Source organism: Heterodontus francisci, chromosome 20 (assembly GCF_036365525.1).
Source record: "Heterodontus francisci isolate sHetFra1 chromosome 20, sHetFra1.hap1, whole genome shotgun sequence".
Lineage (NCBI taxonomy): Eukaryota > Metazoa > Chordata > Chondrichthyes > Heterodontiformes > Heterodontidae > Heterodontus > Heterodontus francisci.
Genome location: NC_090390.1, coordinates 31,827,605 through 31,850,185, shown reverse-complemented (window position 1 = coordinate 31,850,185; position 22,581 = coordinate 31,827,605). Strand labels below are relative to the sequence as shown.

Here is a 22,581-nt window from a genome sequence, read left to right as displayed (position 1 = left end):
CTCATCAGGGAACTCCTCTTTACTGACAATGCTGCATTAACATCCCACACAGAAGAGTGTCTGCAGGGACTCATCAACAGGATTGTAGCTGCCTGCAACGAATTTGGCCTAACCATCAGCCTCAAGAAAATGAACATCGTGGGACAGGACGTCAGAAATGCTCCATCCATCAATCCATTGGCGACCACGCTCTGGAAGTGGTTCAAGAGTTCACCTACCTAGGCTCAACTATCACCAGTAACCTGTCTCTAGATGCAGAAATCAACAAGCGCATGGGAAAGGCTTCCACTGCTATGTCCAGACTGGCCAAGAGAGTGTGGGAAAATGGCGCACTGACACAGAACACAAAAGTTCGAGTGTATCAAGCCTGTCTCCTCAGTACCTTGCTCTACGGCAGCGAGGCCTGGACAACGTATGTCAGCCAAGAGCGACGTCTCAATTCATTCCATCTTTGCTGCCTCCGGAGAATCCTTGGCATCAGGTGGCAGGACCATATCTCCAACGCAGAAGTCCTCGAGGCCGCTGACATCCCTAGCATATACACACTACTGAACCAGCGGCGCTTGAGATAGCTTGGCCATGTGAGCCGCATGGAAGATGGCAGGATCCCCAAAGACACATTGTACAGCGAGCTCGTCACTGGTACCAGACCCACCGGCCGTCCATCTCTCCGCTTTAAAGACGTCTGCAAACGCAACATGAAGTCCTGTGACATTGATCACAAGTCGTGGGAGTCAGTTGCCAGTGATTGCCAGAGCTGGCGGACAGCCATAAAGGCGGGGCTAAAGAGTGGCGAGTCGAAGACACTTAGCTGTTGGCAGGAAAAAGGACAGAAGTGCAAGGAGAGAGCCAACTGTGTAACAGCCCCGACAACCAATTTTATCTGCAGTGCTTGTGGAAGAGTCTGTCACTCTAGAATTGGCCTTTACAGCCATTCCAGGCGCTGCTTCACAAACCACTGACCATCTCTAGGCGCTTACCCATTGTCTCCCGAGACAAGGAGGCCAAAGAAAGAAAACTACTTAGGACTTTAATTAACTAGCCTGTTGCAAAATATTGTCCAATCATTTTCTAAGAGGAACCATGCTTTGCAGGCCAGTATTCTGGATGATATGGGTGATCTGGACCTTTTATATTTGGAAACCTCAGTGATGGTTGAGTCAGAGCCAGCTTCCTTTGTGGGCAAAATTTCAAACTGAATCTTTCAGGAAAAACACCCAGCAGAAAATGCCAGTGAAGAACTTACTAAAACTTCCATTTGTGAAAAAAACCTAAATGTGAAGGCATTACTCTCTTTACAGCGTCACCTAGAACAGCAGTAATTACTTCACTAAGAGTTCTTGTTGGCAGCACTTGCTCCTCTAATTTTAAAACAGTTTGACATCATGGTGTGCCAGGTATATGAAACAGTAAAGCAGTGTTTGAAAGACTTTAAAAAAAAATTCACTGCAGACGCTCTCAGCCGTCACTGTAATCCAATACAGTGCAATACTGAATATCTTCACTGTTCACACCATGCGTTCAACAGATTCTGAAATCTCATTTTACTCAAGCCCTGTTCAGTGTTGTGTAAACCTGCTGTCGTTAAGGTTAAAAAGAGGACCTTTGTATTCATCACTTGGCATTAAGGAAAGAAACCTCTCTTGAATTAGAAGTCATGGATAATGCAGAGCCACACTGTTCATGACTTAGTATTTCCAATACAAAAGATGGAATTTATGCTCTCCTCTGTGGTGGGGTTAGAGGCGGGAAAAGCACAAAAGCAGGTGGGCTAGTGGCAGGGATGGGGGGCAGGGGGAAACCCGCACCTTCCCACCTCCAGTGAAATTAAGTCCGGGACGGGAAGGCCTGTGAACAGCCTTCTGCCCCGCTGCCAATTGTGGGTCATAACTGGGTAATTAACCCCCAGTTAAGGGCCTCTTCCCGCCACAGCCGCAATTACCCGTGTGATGGGTGGCCCTGTCACCGCATGGGAAGCATGGCACGAGAAACCGTGTGGGCTGCTTCCTGGCTCCAGGGGCGCGGTGAGGGGGTCCCTCGTTCAAAGACACAGTGCCTGAACGAGGGACCCAGCATCGGGAAGGGGGTGCCCCCTGAGAACCAACCCCCTGCCCTTGCCGCCGGCTCCCTTCACTCCCCCTCCGCCACCACCCGTGAGATGCCTCCTGCCCTGACCAACCTTAAGCCTGGTTCCAGCGCCGCTCCTCAGTCTCTGGTCGTTGCAGCTACAGCAGCAGCCACCGCTTTCGTGGTGGCGCTGCAGCTACCGGCCTCTGATTGACCAGCAGCTCTGCAAGACCGGGACTTCTAGCAACGGGTCCTAAGTCCTATGGAAGCCCTGATTAGCACTAATTTCAGCAGGCCTTCTGGCCACGAGGTGACATGGGGAACGCAGCATCGGTTTCCTCCAACGTCGAGAGCCCTGCCACCAGCATAAAATTCCCCGAGTCTGATTTCCTACAGAAAATCAAAACTCATGGATTGTAAATGCTTATGGAAGGGATTACAGATCTCTTCAAGGGTTTGTTAGGACGAATTAAATGACTTTAAAAACAGAAAGTGTTGGAAATACTCAGCAGGTCTGGCAGCATCTGTGGAGAGAGAATCAGAGTTAACATTTCAGGTCTGTGACCTTTCAGTTCTGATGAAGGGTTCTCCATCAGAACTGAAAGGTCACAGACCTGAAATGTTAACTCTGCTTCTCTCTCCTAAGATGCTGCCAGACCTGCTGAGTATTTCCAGCACTTTTTGTTTTTATTGGGCCAGTTAGCTTAATATCTGTCTTAGGGAAAATGTTAGAAGCTATTATTAAAGACGTTATAGCAGGGCACTTAGAAAAATTCAAGGTAATCAGACAGAGTCAACATGGTTTTGTGAAAGGGAAATCATGTTTAACCAACTTATTTGAGATCTTTGAGGGAGTTACATGTGCTGTGGATGAAAGGGAACCGGTGGATGTATTCTACTTAGATTTCCAGAAGGCATTTCATAAGGTGCCACAGCAAAGGATATTGCAAAAAGTCAAAGCTCATTGTGTAGGGGGTGACATATTGGCATGGACAGAAGATTGGCTTACCAACAGAAAACAGAGAGTAGGGGCGGCACAGTGGCACAGTGGTTAGCACCGCAGCCTCATCAATTCTGGGTACTGCCTGTGTGGAGTTTGCAAGTTCTCCCTGTGACCGCGTGGGTTTTCGCCGAGTGCTCCGGTTTGCTCCCACAGCCAAAGACTTGCAGGTGATAGGTAAATTGGCCATTGTAAATTGCCCCTAGTGTAGGTAGGTGGTAGGGAATATGGGATTACTGTAGGGTTAGTATAAATGGGTGGTTGTTGGTCGGCACAGACTCGGTGGGCCGAAGGGCCTGTTTCAGTGCTGTATCTCTAAATAAAATAAAATAAAATAAAAAATAGGTCATTTTCTGGTTGGCAAGATGTAAGGGGTGGTGTGCCACAGGGATCTGTACTGGGGCCTCAGGTTTTTACAATTTATATAAATGACTTAGATGAAGGGACCGAAGATATGGTTGCTAAATTTGCTGATGACACAAAGATAGGTAGGAAAGTAAGTTGTAAAGAGGGCAAAAGGAGGCTACAAAGGCTAGATAGGTTAAGGGAGTGGACAAAGACTTGGCAAATGGAGTATAATGTGGAAAAATGTGAAATTGCCCACTTTGCAGGAAGAATAAAAATAGAAGCATATTATCCAAATGGTGAGAGATTGCAAAACTGTGAGATGCAGAGGGATCTGGGTGTCCTAGTGCATGAATCGCAAAAGGTTAGTTTGCAGGTACAGCATGTAATTCAGAAAGCTAATAGAATGTTATTGTCGATCGTGAGGGGAATTGAATACAAAAGTAGGGAGGTTATGCTTCAGCTATACAGGGCATTGGTGAGACCACATCTGGAGTACTGTGTACAGTATTGGTCTCCTTATTTAAGGAAGGATGTAAATGCGTTGGAGGCAGTACAGAGAAGGTTTACTAGACTAATACCTGGAATGGGCAGGCTGTCTTATGAGGAAAGATTGGACAGGCTAAGTTTGTATCCGCTGGAATTTAGAAGAGTAAGAGGCGACTTGATTGATCCTGAGGGTCTTGACAGGGTGGATATGGAAAGGATGTTTCCCCTTCTGGGAGAATCTTGAACTAGGGGTCACTGTTTAAAAATAAGTGGTGGCCCATTTAAGACAGAGATGAGGAGAAATATTTTCTCTCAGAGGGTCGTGAGTCTTTGGAACTCTCTTCCTCAAAAGGAGGTGGAAGCAGAGTCTTTGAATATTTTTAAGGCAGAGGTACATAGATTCTTGATAAGCAAGGGGGTGAAAGGTTATCGGGGATAGGTGGGAATGTGGAGTAATCAGTTCAGCCATGAACTTACTGAATGGCAGAGCAGGCTTAAGGAACCGTGTGGCCTGCTCCTGCTCCTAATTCGTATGTTCGTATGTTCTTAAGTTTCTATTGACTCCTCTGCTAATGAAAACAGTTTCTCCTTAATTAGTCTATCAAAATGTTCGATCATTTTGAGCACGTCTACCCTTAACATACACTGCACTAAGGAGACCAATCCCAGTTTCTCTAGTCTCTCCACATAACTGAAGTTCCTCTTACTTAATATCATTCTGGTAAATCTCCTCCACACCTTTGCTAAGACCTTAACACCCTTTCTAAATTGGATATAATACTCCAGCCAATGCCTGACTGGTGATTTAGAAAGGTTTAGCATAACATCCTTGCTTTTGTACTCTATACTTCTATTATTAAAGCTTTATAAACTTGTCTGCCACCTTCAAAGATTTGTTTGTGTAAACCCTCAGGCATTTTTACTCCTGAAACCTTTCCTTTTTTATGTTGTACCATTTAGTTTATATTGTCTCTTCTCATTCTACCTCCTAAAATGGTTTATTTCACACTTCAAATAAGTAATTTGTGGTGAACTGTAACAACAATATATCGAAGTTACAACATTGAAAAAGACTATTCAGCCCAGGCAGTCCATGGTGGATGTACCCTCTACTGGTTGAGTCACATTTTTCTATCCTGTTCTCATATGACTTCAACCCTTATCCAATTTAATCTTGAATAGATTCGGCCCTAACCCTAAATCTTGGAATTGAATTCTGCAATGAGATCTGAAGCAATTGGCAGCAGATTATCTGAAATCATCTGGCAAATGTAAACATGCAGGTGAGGAAACACAAGTGTATTCTTTTAGTTAGCAAAGTTGGCATTTGAAAGCAAGAAGCTGCACGAACAGATTGTTTTTCCTTGTGAACTGGCACCTAGACCATTGTTATCTAGGTGCAGTTTTATTCAGTGACATAAGTTAATGGACATCAGGAAGAATAACAGCTCACACTACACATTAAAAAGATTTGTTTTCTACCACAGAAAGAAAAGCAATGGAGAAAAAAAAAGACACCATATCAAACCATTGGGAAGTCATTCCCTACTCAATGAACAAGTGTATGTAAATCAATAATTTACTTCTAATAAATAAATCTAGTGGCTTTAAATTACTCGCAATACATTCAGAGAAGAGTCTCTTGGTGGTTGGGCTTTTACTGACATCACACCTATTTCAATACAGAGTGTGACTTTCCTTCCTCAACACAATACCATGTTCACCCCCAATATTCATAGGAACATATGAACAGAAGAAGGCCACTTAGCTCCTCGAGCCTGTTCTGCCAATCAATGAGATCATGGCTGATCTGCATCTTGCTTCTCTATACCTGCCTTTTCCCCACTTTCCTTAATAACTGCAAATAGCAAAAATATATCCATCTCAGTCTTAAAATTTACAATAGATCTAACATCATTCCAAACTTCTACCACCTCATTGTGTGCAGAAGTGTTTCCTAATTTCACTCCTGAATGGTCAATTCTTAAGACTATGCCCCCAAGTCTGAGACTCGCCAACCAAGGGAAATAGTTTCTCTCTATCTACCCTATCTATTCCCCTTAATATCTTGAAAACTTCATTTAAATCACCCCATTAACCTCCTAAATTCCACAGAATAAAGTCCTAGTTGATGTAATTTCTCCTCAAATTTAACCCTTGGAGTCTAGGTATCATTCTGGTATACCTAGTCCAAGACCAATATATCCTTCCAAGGTGCGGTGGCCATAACTGCTCACAGTACTTCAGGGCTTTGTATAGCTGAAGCATGAGGTCTAGCCCTTGTATTCTTGTCCTCTAGATATAAAGGCCAGGGGCTCCATTGCAACTCCCTTAAAACTCATTCACTTAAATACAGTTAAAATGGGGCCACAGCATTCCATGAGTATTTTTGATTATTTTCTCTATCTGTTCATAACATTTCAATGATCTGTGTATGTGGACCCCCCAAGTCTCTTTGGGCCTCCTAAAACTTTTCACCATTTAGAAAGTACCTTGTTCTATCATTTTTAGGTCCGAAGTGAATGACCTCACATTTTCCTCATTGAACTGCATTCTGTACAACTTTTTTTTTAAATGGTACCAAAGAGATCTGAAGAAGAAAGACTTAAATGACATTCTTATAACCTTCCAAAAATATAACTTTAATACATCCTAACACTCTTTCTTGAAGCAGTTTTACTTGTACTCGGCTCTTGATGATTTAGTTCAAATTTATTAATGTAATTTCATGTAAAAACAAACACAGGAACTAAAAACTGCTAACTGCTGTGCAATAATATTGCTCAGACTCTTAACCAGGAGCTTAAAACCCTGTTGAAAATTCCAAATCAGAATTGAGAGCAGGAAGCCCAGGGTAGTTTTATCTAGTACAGATCTACTTAGGCTATTGGGTGATCTCCAGAATGAAATGAGGGTATGTCAAGAATCTAAGCTTTACATGAACCACAACTCTGGGCCAGATCAGAATGTGATATTGGCCACTTGGGGTGGCTTAGGGAATGTATATAATTGCATGTAAGTCAGAATGGCTACAAAAGGACTGAGAATGTCACCCGCAAACAAAGTACTCTATTGGAACGTTAACACTTTCATTATAATACTTAGCCTAAGTTGAGAACTGCACACATTGAGCGAATGCAATGTGTGGCAGTAATCTTTTGAGCGAAAACTCTGATTACAATGCTTCTCTGTCCAACCGAAATTAATTTTGCAATCTTCTTGAATGTTTCCTATTGCACATTACTGAGCTTTGGAAGTTCCTATTAAACAGTAATTTCTTGAACAAAAGTGAAAGAGTTTTGTTCATACCTTTGCAAATCCTAACCTAACCTGTATGACCAATGTATCTGTCCGGGAACGTGGCAGGCTAAAAATGCTGTTCTCTATTTTCAGCTGCTAATCTTGAGTTATTGTATTCTATGATTCTGTCCCTTAACCAGCTGCTGTGCTTTTATTTAAACAGTCCATCTATCCATCCCCTTTAAAAATTGGGAACTGTATTAAAGAATACAGCTGGTTCAGTGGTAGCATTCTCACTTCATGGGTTTAAACCTTTCTCCAGGTACTCGAGCACAAAATCTAGGTTGATACTTCAGTCCAGATCTAAGGCAGAAATGCATTGTTGGCTATGCTGTCCTTTTGGATAAAATGTTAAACTGAAGTCCTGTCAGCCTGATCAGGTGGATGTGCAAGATCCCATGGCACTGTTCAAAGAACAGCAGGGGAAATCTGGTCAATCTTTACCTCTCAACAAATGCCACTAAAAACACATTGTACCTGGTCATTCATCACACTGCTGTTTGTGGGAATTTGCTCTGTACACGATAATGGCACAATCTAATCAGCCAAACTCAATTCAAACAGCTATAATTCTCTTCCATTCTAGTTATTTCAAGTTATGCATTGTAAGAAGCATCGAGTTATACTGAACTTTTAGACAATACTGTTAAGGTGCACTTACTTAATTTACATCAGCAAGTTTCCCTTTAGTTTTAATATAATTACCTCGCGTGCATATTTTTCTGAATTTAAAATAGTTAACATCACAGTGATTCACCTTTGAACCTCCACTCTAAATCTGACATGTTAATTATTTGCCAACTTTAAATGGCAGCACATATGGGAATTACAATTGTATCCCAGAGCAGAATTCTGAATGCATGCACTGTTATGCATGACAGATAATATCACTCTTCTATAGAGGATTCTTCTTCCATTACTAACGAGTTACAAATTCATTAAATTCTTGTGAATTGAATAAAAACGGTAATATGATTACTTTTTGATTATTCTGCTCATACAGTTTTAATGGAGACTGCTTTAATGCACTGAAGTCGTGAGTTGGAGTTTATAACTTTTCAGTGAGGTATGGCTGTCATCTTGAAACTCTAAGCCGTGTCTTGAATGGGGCAAGCACACATGGTTTTGTTTTCCATCATGCAAATGCCAGTATTCAAAACTGATGTAAATATCACTTTTTTTTAGAACCTGCTAATACTGTCATCCTTTTATCTATTTCATTGGAAATAACGTTTCAATGAAAGTTTGAAGCAAATTGATTGTCGATTTAAATGTTTGTTGCCTATTGCGGCTGATTAAAGAAAAATGAAAGCATTTGAGTAAAAATTCTTTATGGGCAACTATAATTCTGTACTAATATAAAAGCAAAATACTTTGCTTACCCACTGTTTTTTTTTCATGTTTGCACTTGCTACTGTTCAATATTCAGTCCATTAACACCTTTTCTGTACTAATGCTCTGTCTTTCACACACCATTAACACATTGTTTGCCTTTGCTCCATGACCTTTTGGTCAGCTATGTGGCCTTGTCCAATCTACACCTTCTCCTTTGTTATCTCTTGCCCCACCCCCCACCTCACTTGCTTATAACCTGTGACATTTTTAATATTTGTCAGTTCCGAAGAAGGGTCACTGACCCGAAACATTAACTCTGCTTCTCTTTCCACAGATGCTACCAGACCTGCTGAGTGGTTCCAGCATTTCTTGTTTTTATTTATAATTCTGTACTATAAGACCAGATGATTCATTATTACCTTAAATGTGTGAGTGACCAAAACCATGCTTGGTGTCAAATGATAAGCTTGGATAGTGCTGATTCCTAGCCTTAGGTGAATGGGGCAGGCCAGGTAGGATGAGGAAATGAAAGCAAAAATATGGGTTTAGAATGGGGATGAGATTAGGGACAGAAGGAGTGCTCAGAAATATAGGAGGGTAAAGGGAAATCACGGAGCCACTGAGGTAGTCGGGGGTGAGGAGAAGAATCTTGTAAACATGGACAACCATTAAGATCTCAACTAAATTAGATATTACCCTTGACAGGATAAGAATATCATAATAAAGGTTACTTAATATCTGGCGGTGCTCACTACTAATCTATTTTTTGCTGTATTTGAAAGATGGAAAGAGTGTGTTAGAGTGTGAGGGAGAGACATGATGGTGGGGGCAGTGCGGGGGACGGGGTGGGGCGGGTGGGGAGAGTGCTGCATGGGAACTGTGTATAAACATAACAAAAGTATCAGAAACGGCCATTTGTCCTAAGAGGCCCATATGCACTTTGGGATGTCCTGAGATCCAGAAAAGTACTCAATAATGCAATGTCTTTCCTTATAATACATGGATTGTGCTCACATGACTCTGTCCAAGTATCTTCTGAGGAAGGCAATCAACACATAAAACTTCCAAGATGATAAGACTCTATGAAATTTCTCCCAGAAATAATATCAATCTTCCATTATACATTATTAAGTATGAGATGGAGAAAATGTACGTGTTATGTGGAGGAATGAGAAAAAGCAGACTCCGACAGATTGGTGAGATTTTTCAGTGAATGTTGGACTATGGTTTTCAATATTTAATAGATGTCTTCATTAATGTGATTTCCCATTAAGTGTCTCGATGTAATTTTTGCATATAATTTAATGGGCACTCCAGTGTGTTATACTGAAAGTAACAGATTGAAGCACAGGATTTTGGTCTGATCTCCATCTAATTCAAGGCGTGCTGGTAGATTCTTTATAAATGTTAGTAAAAGTTATAGATGCAAGTTAATTTTAATGTATATTGATTTTCAGCAGTTAAGTCTATTCTCAGTACATGGACTTTTATATCCTATTAATGCTGGATCTATTTTCCAACTGAATCATTCATTTATGATGATCTAATAATGTGATACCTTTAATTGCACAGCGTCCATTTATATTTCATCGACTATGAATAGGTATAAATCTACGCCAAAATACCAACTGGTGACTATTAAATAGAATTACATAGCAGTTACAGCACAGAAACAGGCCTTGCAGAGAGTCAAGGCAAGTGAGGTTTGCTTGAAGATGACATTACTGTCAATGTGAAATTAAACTGAGGTGACCCTCTATGGCAGATTCTGTAATGCAATATCTGATCTAATACTACTGTTGATCAAAGAACAAAGAACAGTACAGCACAGGAACAGGCCATTCGGCCCTCCAAGCCTGCGCCGATCTTGATGCCTGCCGAAACTAACACCTTCTGCAATTCCGGGACCCATATCCCTCTATTCCCTTCCTATTCATATATTTGTCAAGATGTCTCTTCAACGTCGCTATCGTATCTGCTTCCACCACCTCCCCTGGCAGCAAGTTCCAGGCACTCACCACCCTCTGTGTAAAAAACTTGCCTCGCACATCCCCTCTAAACTTTGCCCCTCGCACCTTAAACCTATGTCCCTTAGTAACTGACTCTTCCATCCTGGGAAAAAGCTTCTGACTATCCACTCTGTCCATGCCGCTCATAACTTTGTAAATCTCTATCATGTCGCCCCTCCACCTCTGTCGTTCCAGTGAAAACAATCTGAGTTTTTCCAACCTCTCCTCATAGCTAATGCCCTCCAGACCAGGCAACATCCTGGTAAACCTCCTCTGTACCCTCTCCAAAGCCTCCACGTCCTTCTGGTAGTGTGGCGACCAGAATTGCACGCAATATTCTAAGTGCGGCCTAACTAAGATTAAATAGCCAGCTTAGCTCATTGATGGGGCAGGGCGAGGTCGAGGTTGGATTTTTTTTTCCCATTTGGCTTCAAATAGGCATTGCTCTAACAGGTATAGATGCGATAGCTGAAAAAGATGGCAACCTACAGTGTTCTGTAATAATAAGCTGGGCAGTTTTAGTTAATCCCCAGTAATTTCCAAACTTGGAGGTCCCAAAGCTTTGGCTGTTGCAAGCATGTGCTCCTTCCAAATGCCAGCGCAGTCATGACAGACCGAAGGTAAAGGCCTGCTATCCAACATGTGTCGGGTTCGGGTTGGGTCGGGCTGGGTCCGGGTGAGACACACACAGCAAGAAGCATTAAAAGTAAAAAACCTACATGAGCTGCGAGTCCGGGACGTCAAAGAGGGAAACTCTGAGTCTGCGCAGTGAGCGTCTCTATGACGTCATCACGCTCAAGCTGCAGCTTCCTGCAGATTGAGAGTCACAAGGTAGGTAAAGGGAACATTCTGGTGGTTGGGGCGGGATTGGGTCGGGTCGGGCTCGGATTGGGTTGGGCGCGGGGAAAAAATGGAGGGACTCGGGCCAGCTCGGGCTTGGGTCCTATGTGGTTCTGTCGGGTTCGGGTCAGTTTTTTTTATGACCTGAGCAGGCCTTTAGCCGAAGGGACTCCTTCTGTGCTGTAACAATTCTGTGATTCTATGTTTTCTGGACATAGGGAGGTGAGTGTGCCGAGGAACAGGAGTAGGCCATTTAGTCCTTTGAGCCTGTTCCGCCATTTAATTAGATCATAGCTGATCTGTACCTCAACTTTGATCCATATTCTTTGATACCTTTAAATAATAAAAATCTGTTGATTTCAGTCTTGAAAAATTCAATTGCCCCAGCATTCACAGCATTCTGGGAGAGGGAGTTCCACACTTACTCTACCCTTTGAGTGAAAATATCCTTCTTGATTTCACTCCTGATCAGGGAATGTGGAGGTTGCCGATGAGGTCAGCATTTGTTGCCCATCCATAACTGCTCTTGAGAAGGTGGAGGTGAGCTGCCTTCTTGACCCGCTGCAGTCCATGTGGTGTAGATACACCCACAGTGCTATAAGGTAGGGAGTTCCATGATTTTGACCCAGTGACAATGAAGGAATGCCGATATATTTCTAAGTCAGGATGGTGTGTGGCTTGGAGGGGAACGTGCAGATGGTGGTGTTCCCATGCGCCTGCTGCCCTTGTTCTTCTAGGTGGTAGAGTTCAGGGTTTGGTACGTGCTGTCCAAGAAGCTTTAGCAAGTTACTGCAATGCATCTTGATGTAAGATGGTGATTGGGGTGCCAATCATGCAGACTGCTTTGTCCTGGTGTCGGGTTTCATGAGTGTTACTGGAGTTGCATTCATACATGCAAGTGGAGAGTATTCCATCACACTCCTGACCTGTGCCTTGTTAATGTTGGAAAGGCTTGAGGGAATCAGGTTGTGAGTCACAGAATACCCAGCCTCTGAGCTGTTCTTGTAGTCACAGTATTTATTTAGCTAAGCTTCTGGTCAATTGTGACACTCAGGATGTTGATGGTGGTACACAAGATTGATAATGCCATTGAATGTCAAAAGGAGGTAGTTAGTCTCTCTCTTGTTGAAGATGGTAATTGCTTGCCATTTGTACGGCATGAATGTTACGTGCCGCTTATCAGCCCAAGCTTGGCTGTTGTCCAGGTCTTGCTGCACGTGGGCATGGACTGCTTTATTATCTGTGAAATTGCAACCAGAACTGAATATTGTGCAATCATCAGTGAACATCTCCACTTCTGTTCTTATTTTGGAGGGAAGGTCATGATGAAGTAGCTGAAGATGGTTGGGCCTAGGACACTGCACTGAAGCACTCCTGCAGTAATGTCGTGGGATGACGATAATTGGCCTCCAAGAACCATTAACATCATCCTTTGTGCATGTTATGATTCCAGACACTGGAGACTTTTCCCACTGATCCCCATTAACTTCAATTTTACTAGGCCTCACACACCATCAAATGCTGCCTTGATGTCAAGGGCAGTCACTCACACCTCACCTTTTGAATTCAGCTCTTTTGTTCATTTTTGGACTAAGGCAATAATGAGGTCTAGAGACGAGTGGTCCTGATGGAACCCAAACTGAGCATCAGTGAGCAGGTTTTTGGTAAGTGCCGCTTGAAAACATTGTCGACATACTTTCCATCACTTTTCTGAAGATTGGAAGCAGGCTGAATAGAGTTGCTGGGGTGGGGAGAGGTAATTGGCTGGATTGGATTTGTCCCGCCATTTGTGGACTGGACACAACTTTGCAATTTTTCACTATGTCAGGTAGATGCCAGTGTTGTAGCTGTACTGTGCTTGGCTAGAGGCGCAGCTAATTCTGGAGCACAGGTTGACAGCACTACAGCCAGGATGTTGTCGGGGCCCACAGCTTTTGTTGTATCCAGTGTGTTCATCCATTTCTTGATATCATATGGAATGAATTAAATTGGCTGAAAACTTGCATGTGATGCCGGGGTCCTCAGGAGGAGGATGAGATGGATCATCTACTCAGCACTTCTGGCTGAAGCCAGTTGCAAATACTTCAGCTTTGTCTTTTCCACTCACATGCTGGGCTCGGCCATTGTTGAAGATGAGAATGTTGATAGAGCCTACTCCTCCTGTTAGTTGTTTAATTGTCCACACCATTCATGACTGGATGTGACAGGACTGCAGAGCTTTGATTTGATCTGTTGGTTGTGGGATTGCCTAGCGCTGTCTATAGCATACTGCTTCCTCTGTTTAGCATGCACATAGTTTTGTGTTGTAGCTTCACCAGGTTGCTTCCTAATTTTTAGGTATGGCTGGTGCTACTCCTGATTGACCAGGTTTGGTCGCCGAGCTTGATAGCAATGAGAGTTCAGGGCGAGGCTACAGATTGTGGTGGAATACAATTCTGCTGCTGTTGATGGCAGACACATCATGAATGCCCAGTTTTAACCCTCTTTAGCCTGGTATCATTTTGGTGAATCTGCTATGTGTACCCTCTAGGGCTTTCTTGAGGTGTGGTACCCAGAACTGAATGCAATACACCAGACTGGGCTTTAAGGGAAAAGATGTGAACTCAATGGGGTAATTGGAAAATCTATTGATGCAGATTTTTCAGTTGGTTAATTTGGGCAGATTTGAGCAAAGTGATGATGGTCTTCTCTCTATGTCAGATACCCAACTGACCAAAAGAATACTAACCTGATCTAAGATTGCTCCAGTCCAAACCCATTTCAAGCATTTGGTAATATTACAGCCATATGTGAAAAATAAATAGAACAATCAAAAGAAAGGATTTTCTGCAATTTTTCACATTTTCAAACAGCTGTTTAAATCTAAAAGATTAGGTCGAAAAGAAACTGAGTTCTTCTCTGAATCAGCGTTAAGGTTGATCAAAGAGGTTAAAAACCACAGTAAGCCAACATCTTTGGCTCACTCAGAAATGCTTTATCATGATATGGAAAATTCTCTTCAATTCTGTGGCTGTATTAAAATTTCCTCACTCCAACCAAGGCAAGTTGGAAAGGAAATATGGTAGACACACTTCAATTATGGGTTGATGAAATGCACTCGAGAAGCTAACTCAAACACATTACAACTGTAGTTAGAACTGTAGTGCATTGTAAATGGGAAAACTTTTTTTGCAAATGTTTTTCACCAGACAGCAGACCTGTCTCCTTCACCACTACGTCATACTGCTCACACTGACCTACTGTAACAACCAGCTCTGCTTCACATTAAAAACAATAGGTTTTAGTATAGATTTTTTTTCATAAAAAGCACTTCATTTTTTTCCTCTCAGCAAGTCCCCTGTCAGAAGGTAACCAGCCATCAGCCAATCTCTATTTGGTATCCATGGAAGGAAATGCCACAAGAACCAGCATCACTGGGGAATAGGTCTGATTTCATACTGAACTGTGAAAGGTTTGCATTCATGAATGAGCCACTGTTCATAATGCACAATCAATGTTTGTTGCAGTCAGCACGGGCATACAAATGACACCCTACATAGCTCAGACAAGTACATACTGTACTTAGAAAGTATTCAAAAGAGCAGCTTTGTGTTAATTATGCCAACCTAGGTGATGAACACCTACATAACCTCTATAAAATACCAACCTATTCAGATCATTGGCTGTACTGAAAAAGACAGTACAATATTAAACACTTTTTAAAACTACTTGCATTGAAAGTTAATACTGCTCTGTTGTGTGTATATTCACATTAACGCTATTCTACTATTCTTAAATATATTTTGAAATTAACACTATTTTGTTACTCAAATATATATTCAAATTGACACTATTCTGCTGTGGCTATAGATATAAATTCACATTAACACTATGTGACTATCTTTATATTGTATATTCATACTGTGCTTCGATAAAATCGTATTAACACTTCTGCCCTGTTCATAAAGTTGCTATTTTTCTCTTTCCTGTGTCTGCTCTCAGCATCAATAACCAGAACCAGACTCCTGCTGCCTGATGAAGACCAGTGACTACGGTGCTACTTATCGGTGACATGCGTGGCACGAAGTAAACGATGCTGCACGGCTAACAACTTCATTCGAATGAGCTTAAGCCTCCACTTGCACCAAAACTAAAGTTTAAGGAAACGTAATGCTCATTTGGCAGCTGAATGTTCGATCGAGTCGCTCTCTACTCCCCGCCCCGTACACCGTAGATGACATGGGACTCTGAACTGCGAGTTTGATCTAAAACTACTCTGCTGCTGCTTGCAACCCTTGTCTTACCGTGTTCGGCTTCTTGCTGCCTGACATGTTGAGATGTGGAAGCGGGATTAGAAGCGCTATGGTTAGGATCTCCCCCTCTCTCTCTGACTGTCTTGTTGGAAGAGGCTGGGCAGAGATGGAGGCTCCGATTGCTTTTTAAATCACCCAGACACGTAGCAATCCCCTGTAACCAGCCCCAGAGCTCCCAATCTGCATATTAACACCCAGCCACGTCATTGCCGGCTGTTTTAAACACAGGAAATCAGTGACTTATCCACTTGGAAAAAATGAAGAAAGAGGGCTTGTTTTGAAAGACATGTCTTCAGAAAGCTGAGTATAAAGACAAGATGCTTGCTGGGGTCGAAAATCAAACAAGAGGCCAGAGGAACAATGGAAATCACACTGCCATCTTTTCCCAAAGCGAGGAGGCTCGTATTCCACGATTCTCAGTTTCTCTCTCACGCACAACCTTACATCTCAAAACTTACAAGTTTTGTCAAGGACGCACTGGTACTGGTGATACATTTCTCAGTATTAAAGAATATTTGCCCCGTTCCCCTCCCCGCTAATATAAGTAAAAGAATCCAGCTTTGGTACTGGAGATATACTCCTGTATTTTGATCAGATTTCATACAAACATCAGTTGGCATACCATTGCTCGCAGAGTCTTCAGCCACCACCACCACTAACCGCCCCCACCCCGCACTCCCTGGAGCTCTCTCCCTAAGCCCTCCCCGCAACTTCTCTATCTCTCCATCGTTTCAAAGTATATCTTTGCAATCAAACTTTCACCTACCTCTCTCAACACTCCCCAAAAGGTTTGGAGTTTATTGTTGTTTTATTCTGCAAAGTGCCTTGGGACCTTTTTCTACAGCTCATATATAAATGTAGGTTGCTGAATATATTCACGTGCAACTCACCCAGGTTTCTTGGAAGGATGGAATGGAACAGGCTCATAAAAAGCATTATGCTTTCTTATTGTATCAACAGTTCTCTTGGCTTTCTCATGATATATATTTTATACAGTAGGAAAAGCTTTCAGTACCAGCCTTTGAGGGGGTGGAAAAGGCCACAGAATGTTTACAAGAATGGAGTTGGATAGCTCTGATCCCCCAAATGCAAAACTTTATTACTTCTCAAGTCAAAGCAATAATATTCTACTAAATGAGTGTGGTGAGGACCTATGATATATTTGAAGGGGCTGTCACATGAGGGAGTGGGATTTGCTGTAATTGCTGCAGCTGCAAAGAAAGAATTAGGAAGAGGAACATGAAGTCTTTAACATGGTACTGAGCTACTCCTGGGCTCAGCATCATTTGATGAAAAGCTGGCCCCATATCTGACAATGAGAAATTGGAATTGTGCTTTGTTTAGAATGGGAGGTTCTTGAGCCAAATGGAAATATAATATTTGTACCTTAAACTGTGCAATTGTTCTTTTTGAACAATTAAACATTTAGGTCAGGGTCAGAATAACTCTCTCTAATTGAACACAACTGAGATTAATTGTGACAGAAATACTTCAGAATTAAGTATCAAAGTTGTTTGCTTCAAAACTGGAAAGATTAGTGGAATCTAATTAGATAGAAATAAGATTTTACCTAAAATTTATTAGGAATCAAATGTTTATTTCTAGGGCAGCAAGAGGAACAATGGGTTCTTTATTTAGACATTAATTACCTGGTAATGTTTACCTTCAAATAATTCAGGTAAAACTCCCGAATAGCTTCTATCACATGAAGTGACTGAATTGGATTGATGGCAGTTGTTCCTTCTACCCTAGACTGGCGTTCAGAGGGAACACTGTTTCATTTATCACAGCAGTGCACCAACGTGGCAAGATTCTACTCGGAGGTCACTAGATTATTTCAGGGATCCCTGACGATGCAATGCCCACAAACATTGGTTTCTAATTTACACTGCTTTTCTTGTTGAACCAGGCTGAATGTAATCTCGTCTTACTTTGGCACTTACAGGGAAAAAAAGATGTGCTGTGTTTATAGAATTTTGCAGATTACATGGAAATTACAGAACAGAAACTGGCCATTCTGCCCAACTCATCAATGCTGGTGTTTACGCTCCACACTACCCTCCTCCCACCTTACATCATCTCATTTTATCAGCAAATCTATCTATTCCTTTCTCCCTCATATAATTATTTAGCCCCCCCCCCCCCAGATAAAACTGGTAGCTGCTGTGCATTAGTAATTCTTTGTTGTTGGACCTAGAAAATAAAGGAACAAGATCACCTTGAATCTTGTTAAGAAAGAGGGTTGGAAAATTGATTCCTGAGAAATGCTATCCTTCTGTAGTGTTACTATTTTGATCCTGCATTGAACATACTTATCCACTGTTAACCTTAGATTTTTATCATTTTTATTGAAAAGAAAAGGTTTTACAATGTAATACATCAAGGTAAGAAAAGGAAAAAACATTGGATCGGGTTACAGCATCAATCTTCAATAGAACAGGACCGCTGCCACTCATACAGGGAAGGAAACAGCGATTTTTCCAGAACTAAGGAATACTATTAAAAACCCAGCCCTTTAAAACAGACTGTAATAAGGGAAGAGAGTCATCTAATATCAACAATTAAACCCACCTGTGAAGACCACTCTTGTGACTGAAACAGTGATATAGCCCATGTGGACAATGACTTCATCCATACTGCACTTAATGGAGGCATCACTTATTCGCATTGTTACGACCAGGTGAGAAAGAGGTCTAGGGTTCCCTTTCAGCCTTCACCTGGTCTTACTGTAACAGGGTTTAATTTTAAATATACCGTGTTTTAGCTCCCTCTTGGTGAATCCTTGTTCACTGCTTTCCAATTATAAGGCAAAGAAACCAGCTTTCTTAGATTTAAAGAAAAGTGAAATTTTATTAAACTTAAACTCTAATTCAGTTAACGTCTATGGCTACACGACGCGCCCACGCTAACATGCATACGCGATACACACATGCAGGTAGGGACAGAAAAGTTTGAGGCAATGGGTCTTCGAGTTCACTGTAGAGATTTCTTGCTTGTAGGTAGATCTTGCTTTTCGTTGGGGCCCAATATTCTTCTTAAAACTTGTTCACTGTAGGAGACTTTTCTCTCTTCGGGTTCATGTGTCTTCAATGGGTTTTTTGGAGTTCTGTGAGAAAGAGATGGGAGCAGGCCAACAGGCAGGAGGTCTTCTTCAGTCCCGGAGCATTCTGCTTTCTGCCAGTTTAAAAACACTGTCTCTCCAATTTAAAACTCTCAGTTCAAACTCTGCAACAGCCAGTTAGTCATGTGACTAACTGGTCTGATCATGTCTTGGCTCTGTGTATTGCATGTGTCAGGGAATGGTGCTTTCTCTACACACCCTGTCTGTTAATATGCAAAAATGTCTTTCTAGCCAGGGGCCTGATAACCCCTTGTAACAGGCCTTCTCTTCTTCCCAGCAACAATTAGAAATTTAATGTCCATGTGGTGAAATTAATATGCCTAATTTTTGGCGGTTGGGGGCCTGCATGACACCTCCACATCCAGGGGAATTCAATGCAATTTGAGAAAAGGTGCATTTCATTAAGAAGATTGAGAGCAAATATATAAGATACAGAAAACCATGCATTTCTTTCATTTGTTCCCATTCATTCATGAATCCAAAAACTTACTAAAACTGTCCTTTCTTGGTGCCACTGCTGCTTTAATTTCCCCTTTTTGGCATCCCAGTAACCATGTGGTTCTTTGGGGAAGTTTTTCTTCAGTTTGCCTATTTCCATGGCTGCCCAGATTCTTTGTTCCTGCTGAATTTTTTTTTAAAGAGTCAGTAGTGGGTGGGTCTATCCTGAACTCCCTTTCAGTGCTTTGCTGAGTCATGCAAAGGCTTTTGACTTTGGGGGATGGGTGGTTCCCTTTTTTTCTGACTGTGGGGGAGGATACTTTGTTAATCTCCCCTTTGTTCTCTGGGACACTCCTGCCTGCAGGTATTTGTGCAGCCTCTACTGCACGCCCCTGTGGCACTTCGACGAGGTGAGAGATCACTCTCACAGTTTCTCTGCCCCCTAGAGGTCTTTCTTTGTCTCTGCAGTTTCCTGTAAATGCTGGTAGCAACTCTGGTGGGGTGGTTCTTGTGTCTGCATTTACGTAGGAAGATGTGGGGTCTAACTGTTCACATTTTTCTGGGTTGGCTGACCGGACAGTAGGGGCTTGCATCAGGGTTTCCTCCCAGACTTCCTTTAACCTGCCCTCTTGGTCACCTTTTCCCCTTCCCTGTCTAACCTTTTGCCAGCTGTGTGCCTGCCTGTCTCCTTTTGTTCTCGGTTCCCTCTGCTGGAGGGTCCTCCTAACACTGGTTAGGGGTGCAGGTTTCACTGTAGGTTGGGGTTTCCCTTCAACCTGGCACATGTGGCAACTCTTGCAGTACTCCACCACATCTTTGTGGAGCTTTGGCCAGTCAAACTGCTGTCTTATGCGAGCTTTGGTCTATCGTATACCAACATGTACAGCCACTGTAGTCTCGTGGGCCCTTCTTAATATTTCTCTCCGTTACCTTTGCGGCACCGCTAACTGGTGAACTACTGTCCACTCCTTGCTCTCAGGTCTGTGAGGAGAGCTTCATTTCCGCATCAGTACCTCATTCTTTAAATAGTAGCTTTTAAAGCACCTGGTGTAAAGTTACAGGTCTACACTGTCCTCCAATACCATTCACCACCATTTTGGTGTTCACTGCACTCTCTGGGGAAAGACCTTTTCCCAGTAAAAGGGATCTAGTGGCCTCTGTGACCCTGAGAATTACTATGGGCTTGCTTGGCTCACTCGAGGGATACGGGATTACTTTCCCTTCAAACACAAAACCCTGATAACCTTCAAGAATCTTGTTAGATTTTCCTGCACTTGCAGTAGTAAGCTTCATGGTTCTCACTCTTACTGCAGTTAAAGCTACAGCTTGTTCTGCTGTGCTTTCCATCAGGTTCACTTCTTCACTGAATGTGTGTGCCCTGATTAAACCTTCCAGTTTTCCCTTTAGTTTTCAGCAGTCAGCTTTTAAATGCCCTGCTTTATTACAATGGAAGCACACAGGTCTCCGGTCTCACTCTTGTTCACAGCACCTTCCTTTTTGGCTGGAGGAGGGCCCCCTGTGTCTCCTGCTTTCCTTTCTCTCCCAGAACTGCCTGTACTTCTATTAACTTCCCACCCTTTCTCCTTTTTGGATTTGTGGTGTTGATTAGGAAAGGTTCTCTCCTGGGAAACAGACTTATAAATTAAAGCAAACTCATCAGCTAGTATGGCCACTTGCCGGGCTCTCTGAACCCGCTGCTCCTCTACATGGATCTTTATGGAGAGTGGGAAAGAGATTTTAAATTCCTCAAACGGAATTACTTCTCTGAGAGTCTCATAGCTGAGTTGTACTTTAAGAGCCCTCAGCCACTGGTCAAAAGCCAGCTGCTTACTTCTTTCAAACTCCAGATAAGTTTGATTAGCTTGCTTCTGGAGGGTTCTAAACGTTTGGTGATAAGCTTCGGGTACTAATTCATATGCCCCGAGGATAGCATTTTTTCATAATTTGATGAACTCTCATCTGGCAACAAGGAATAAACCTCATGGGCTTTTCCAGTTAGCTTGCTTTGCAGTAAAAGAGACCAGGTTTCAGATGGCCATTTTAGCTGCCTTGCCAGTTTCTCAAAGGACACAAAAAATACCTCCACATCTTCCTCATTGAACTTTGGGATTAGATGAGCTAGTTTTAACAATTTTATACCCAACGCTGAATTATGCTCCTCCATATTGGTCATGCATTCACCGGGGTTACTCTGTTACCCCCTAGTTAACTCAAGCTGCCTTAACTCTCTTTCTTCGCATTCTTTCTGGAATATTTTCTCTCTCTCTCTCTCTCCTGTCTTCATTTTCTTCACGTTTCTTCTGGAAGGTTCTTTCTTTCTCCCCCTCTCTTTCTTCAAATTCAAGTTTCCTTTGTTCCAATTGTATCTTTGCTAACAATATCCTGTTGGAGTTTGCTTCTAACCCTGTTTCTGCTTCTTCAGATTCAAGGGAAAAATGGTTGGCCACTAGCCTTAGGAGTTCAGACGTCCTAGCCTTGTCACGTATAGTGATCCCACACTGCTCAACCATTTTCCTCAACTCCTCCATAGACAGTGCTTTTAACATTTCCCAAGTTACTTCACCCTGGCTTGGGGAGCTATTAGTTTCAGTTGCAGACATTTTAGTGTTCAAGCACACACAACCACAAGAAACCCTATATTAGTCTTGCTCATTTTTGATTGGGAACAATTTGGCTTCCCACTTCCAATTTCTCTCATTTGTCTGTGGATAAAATCCCAGACAAGCCCCCAAATTTCTGTTATGACCAGGCGAGAAAGAGGTCTAGGGTTCCCTTTCAGCCTTCACCTGATCTTACTGTAACAGGGTTTAGTTTTAAACACACTGTGTTTTTAGCTCCTCCTTGGTGAATCTTTATTCACTGCTTTCCAGTTATAAAGCAAAGAAAGCAGCACAGACAGACTTTCTTAGGTTTAAAGAAGAAAAGTGAAATTTTATTTAAAAACTCTAATTCGGTTAATGCCTATAGATATACGACGCTTCCACACTAGCATGCATGCACGATACACACAGGCAGATAGGGACAGAAATGAGCAGAAGAAATAAAGTGGAAAGGTTTGAGGCAATATCTGAAAAGTTTTTGCTGCGGGTCTTCGAGCTCACGGTAGAGAGTTCTTGCTTGTAGGTCGATCTTGCTTTTCATTGGGGCCCAGTATTCTTCTTAAATCTTGGTCATTGTAGGAGACTGTTCTCTCTTCGGGTTCATGTGTCATCAATGGGTTTTTTGGAGCTCCGTGAGAAGGAGATGGGAGCAGGCAGACAGGCAGGAGGTCTTCTTCAGTCCCGGAGCATTCTGCCAGTTCAAAAACACTGTCTCTCCAATTTAAAACTCTCAGTTCAAACTCTG

At 42.4% G+C, this 22,581-nt stretch overlaps 1 protein-coding gene across 1 annotated transcript in view; it reads right to left on the bottom strand.

Moving 5' to 3' along the window:
• Window positions 1-15,862, bottom strand: part of papss2b (3'-phosphoadenosine 5'-phosphosulfate synthase 2b) — an 88,169-nt gene extending 72,307 nt beyond the window's left edge. Inside the window, exon 1 of the mRNA XM_068052518.1 lies at window positions 15,669-15,862. Within this exon, the coding sequence (XP_067908619.1) occupies window positions 15,669-15,695 (27 nt within the window). The 5' untranslated portion in view covers window positions 15,696-15,862. The remainder of the gene's footprint in view (window positions 1-15,668) is intronic.
• Window positions 15,863-22,581: the final 6,719 nt, after the last annotated feature.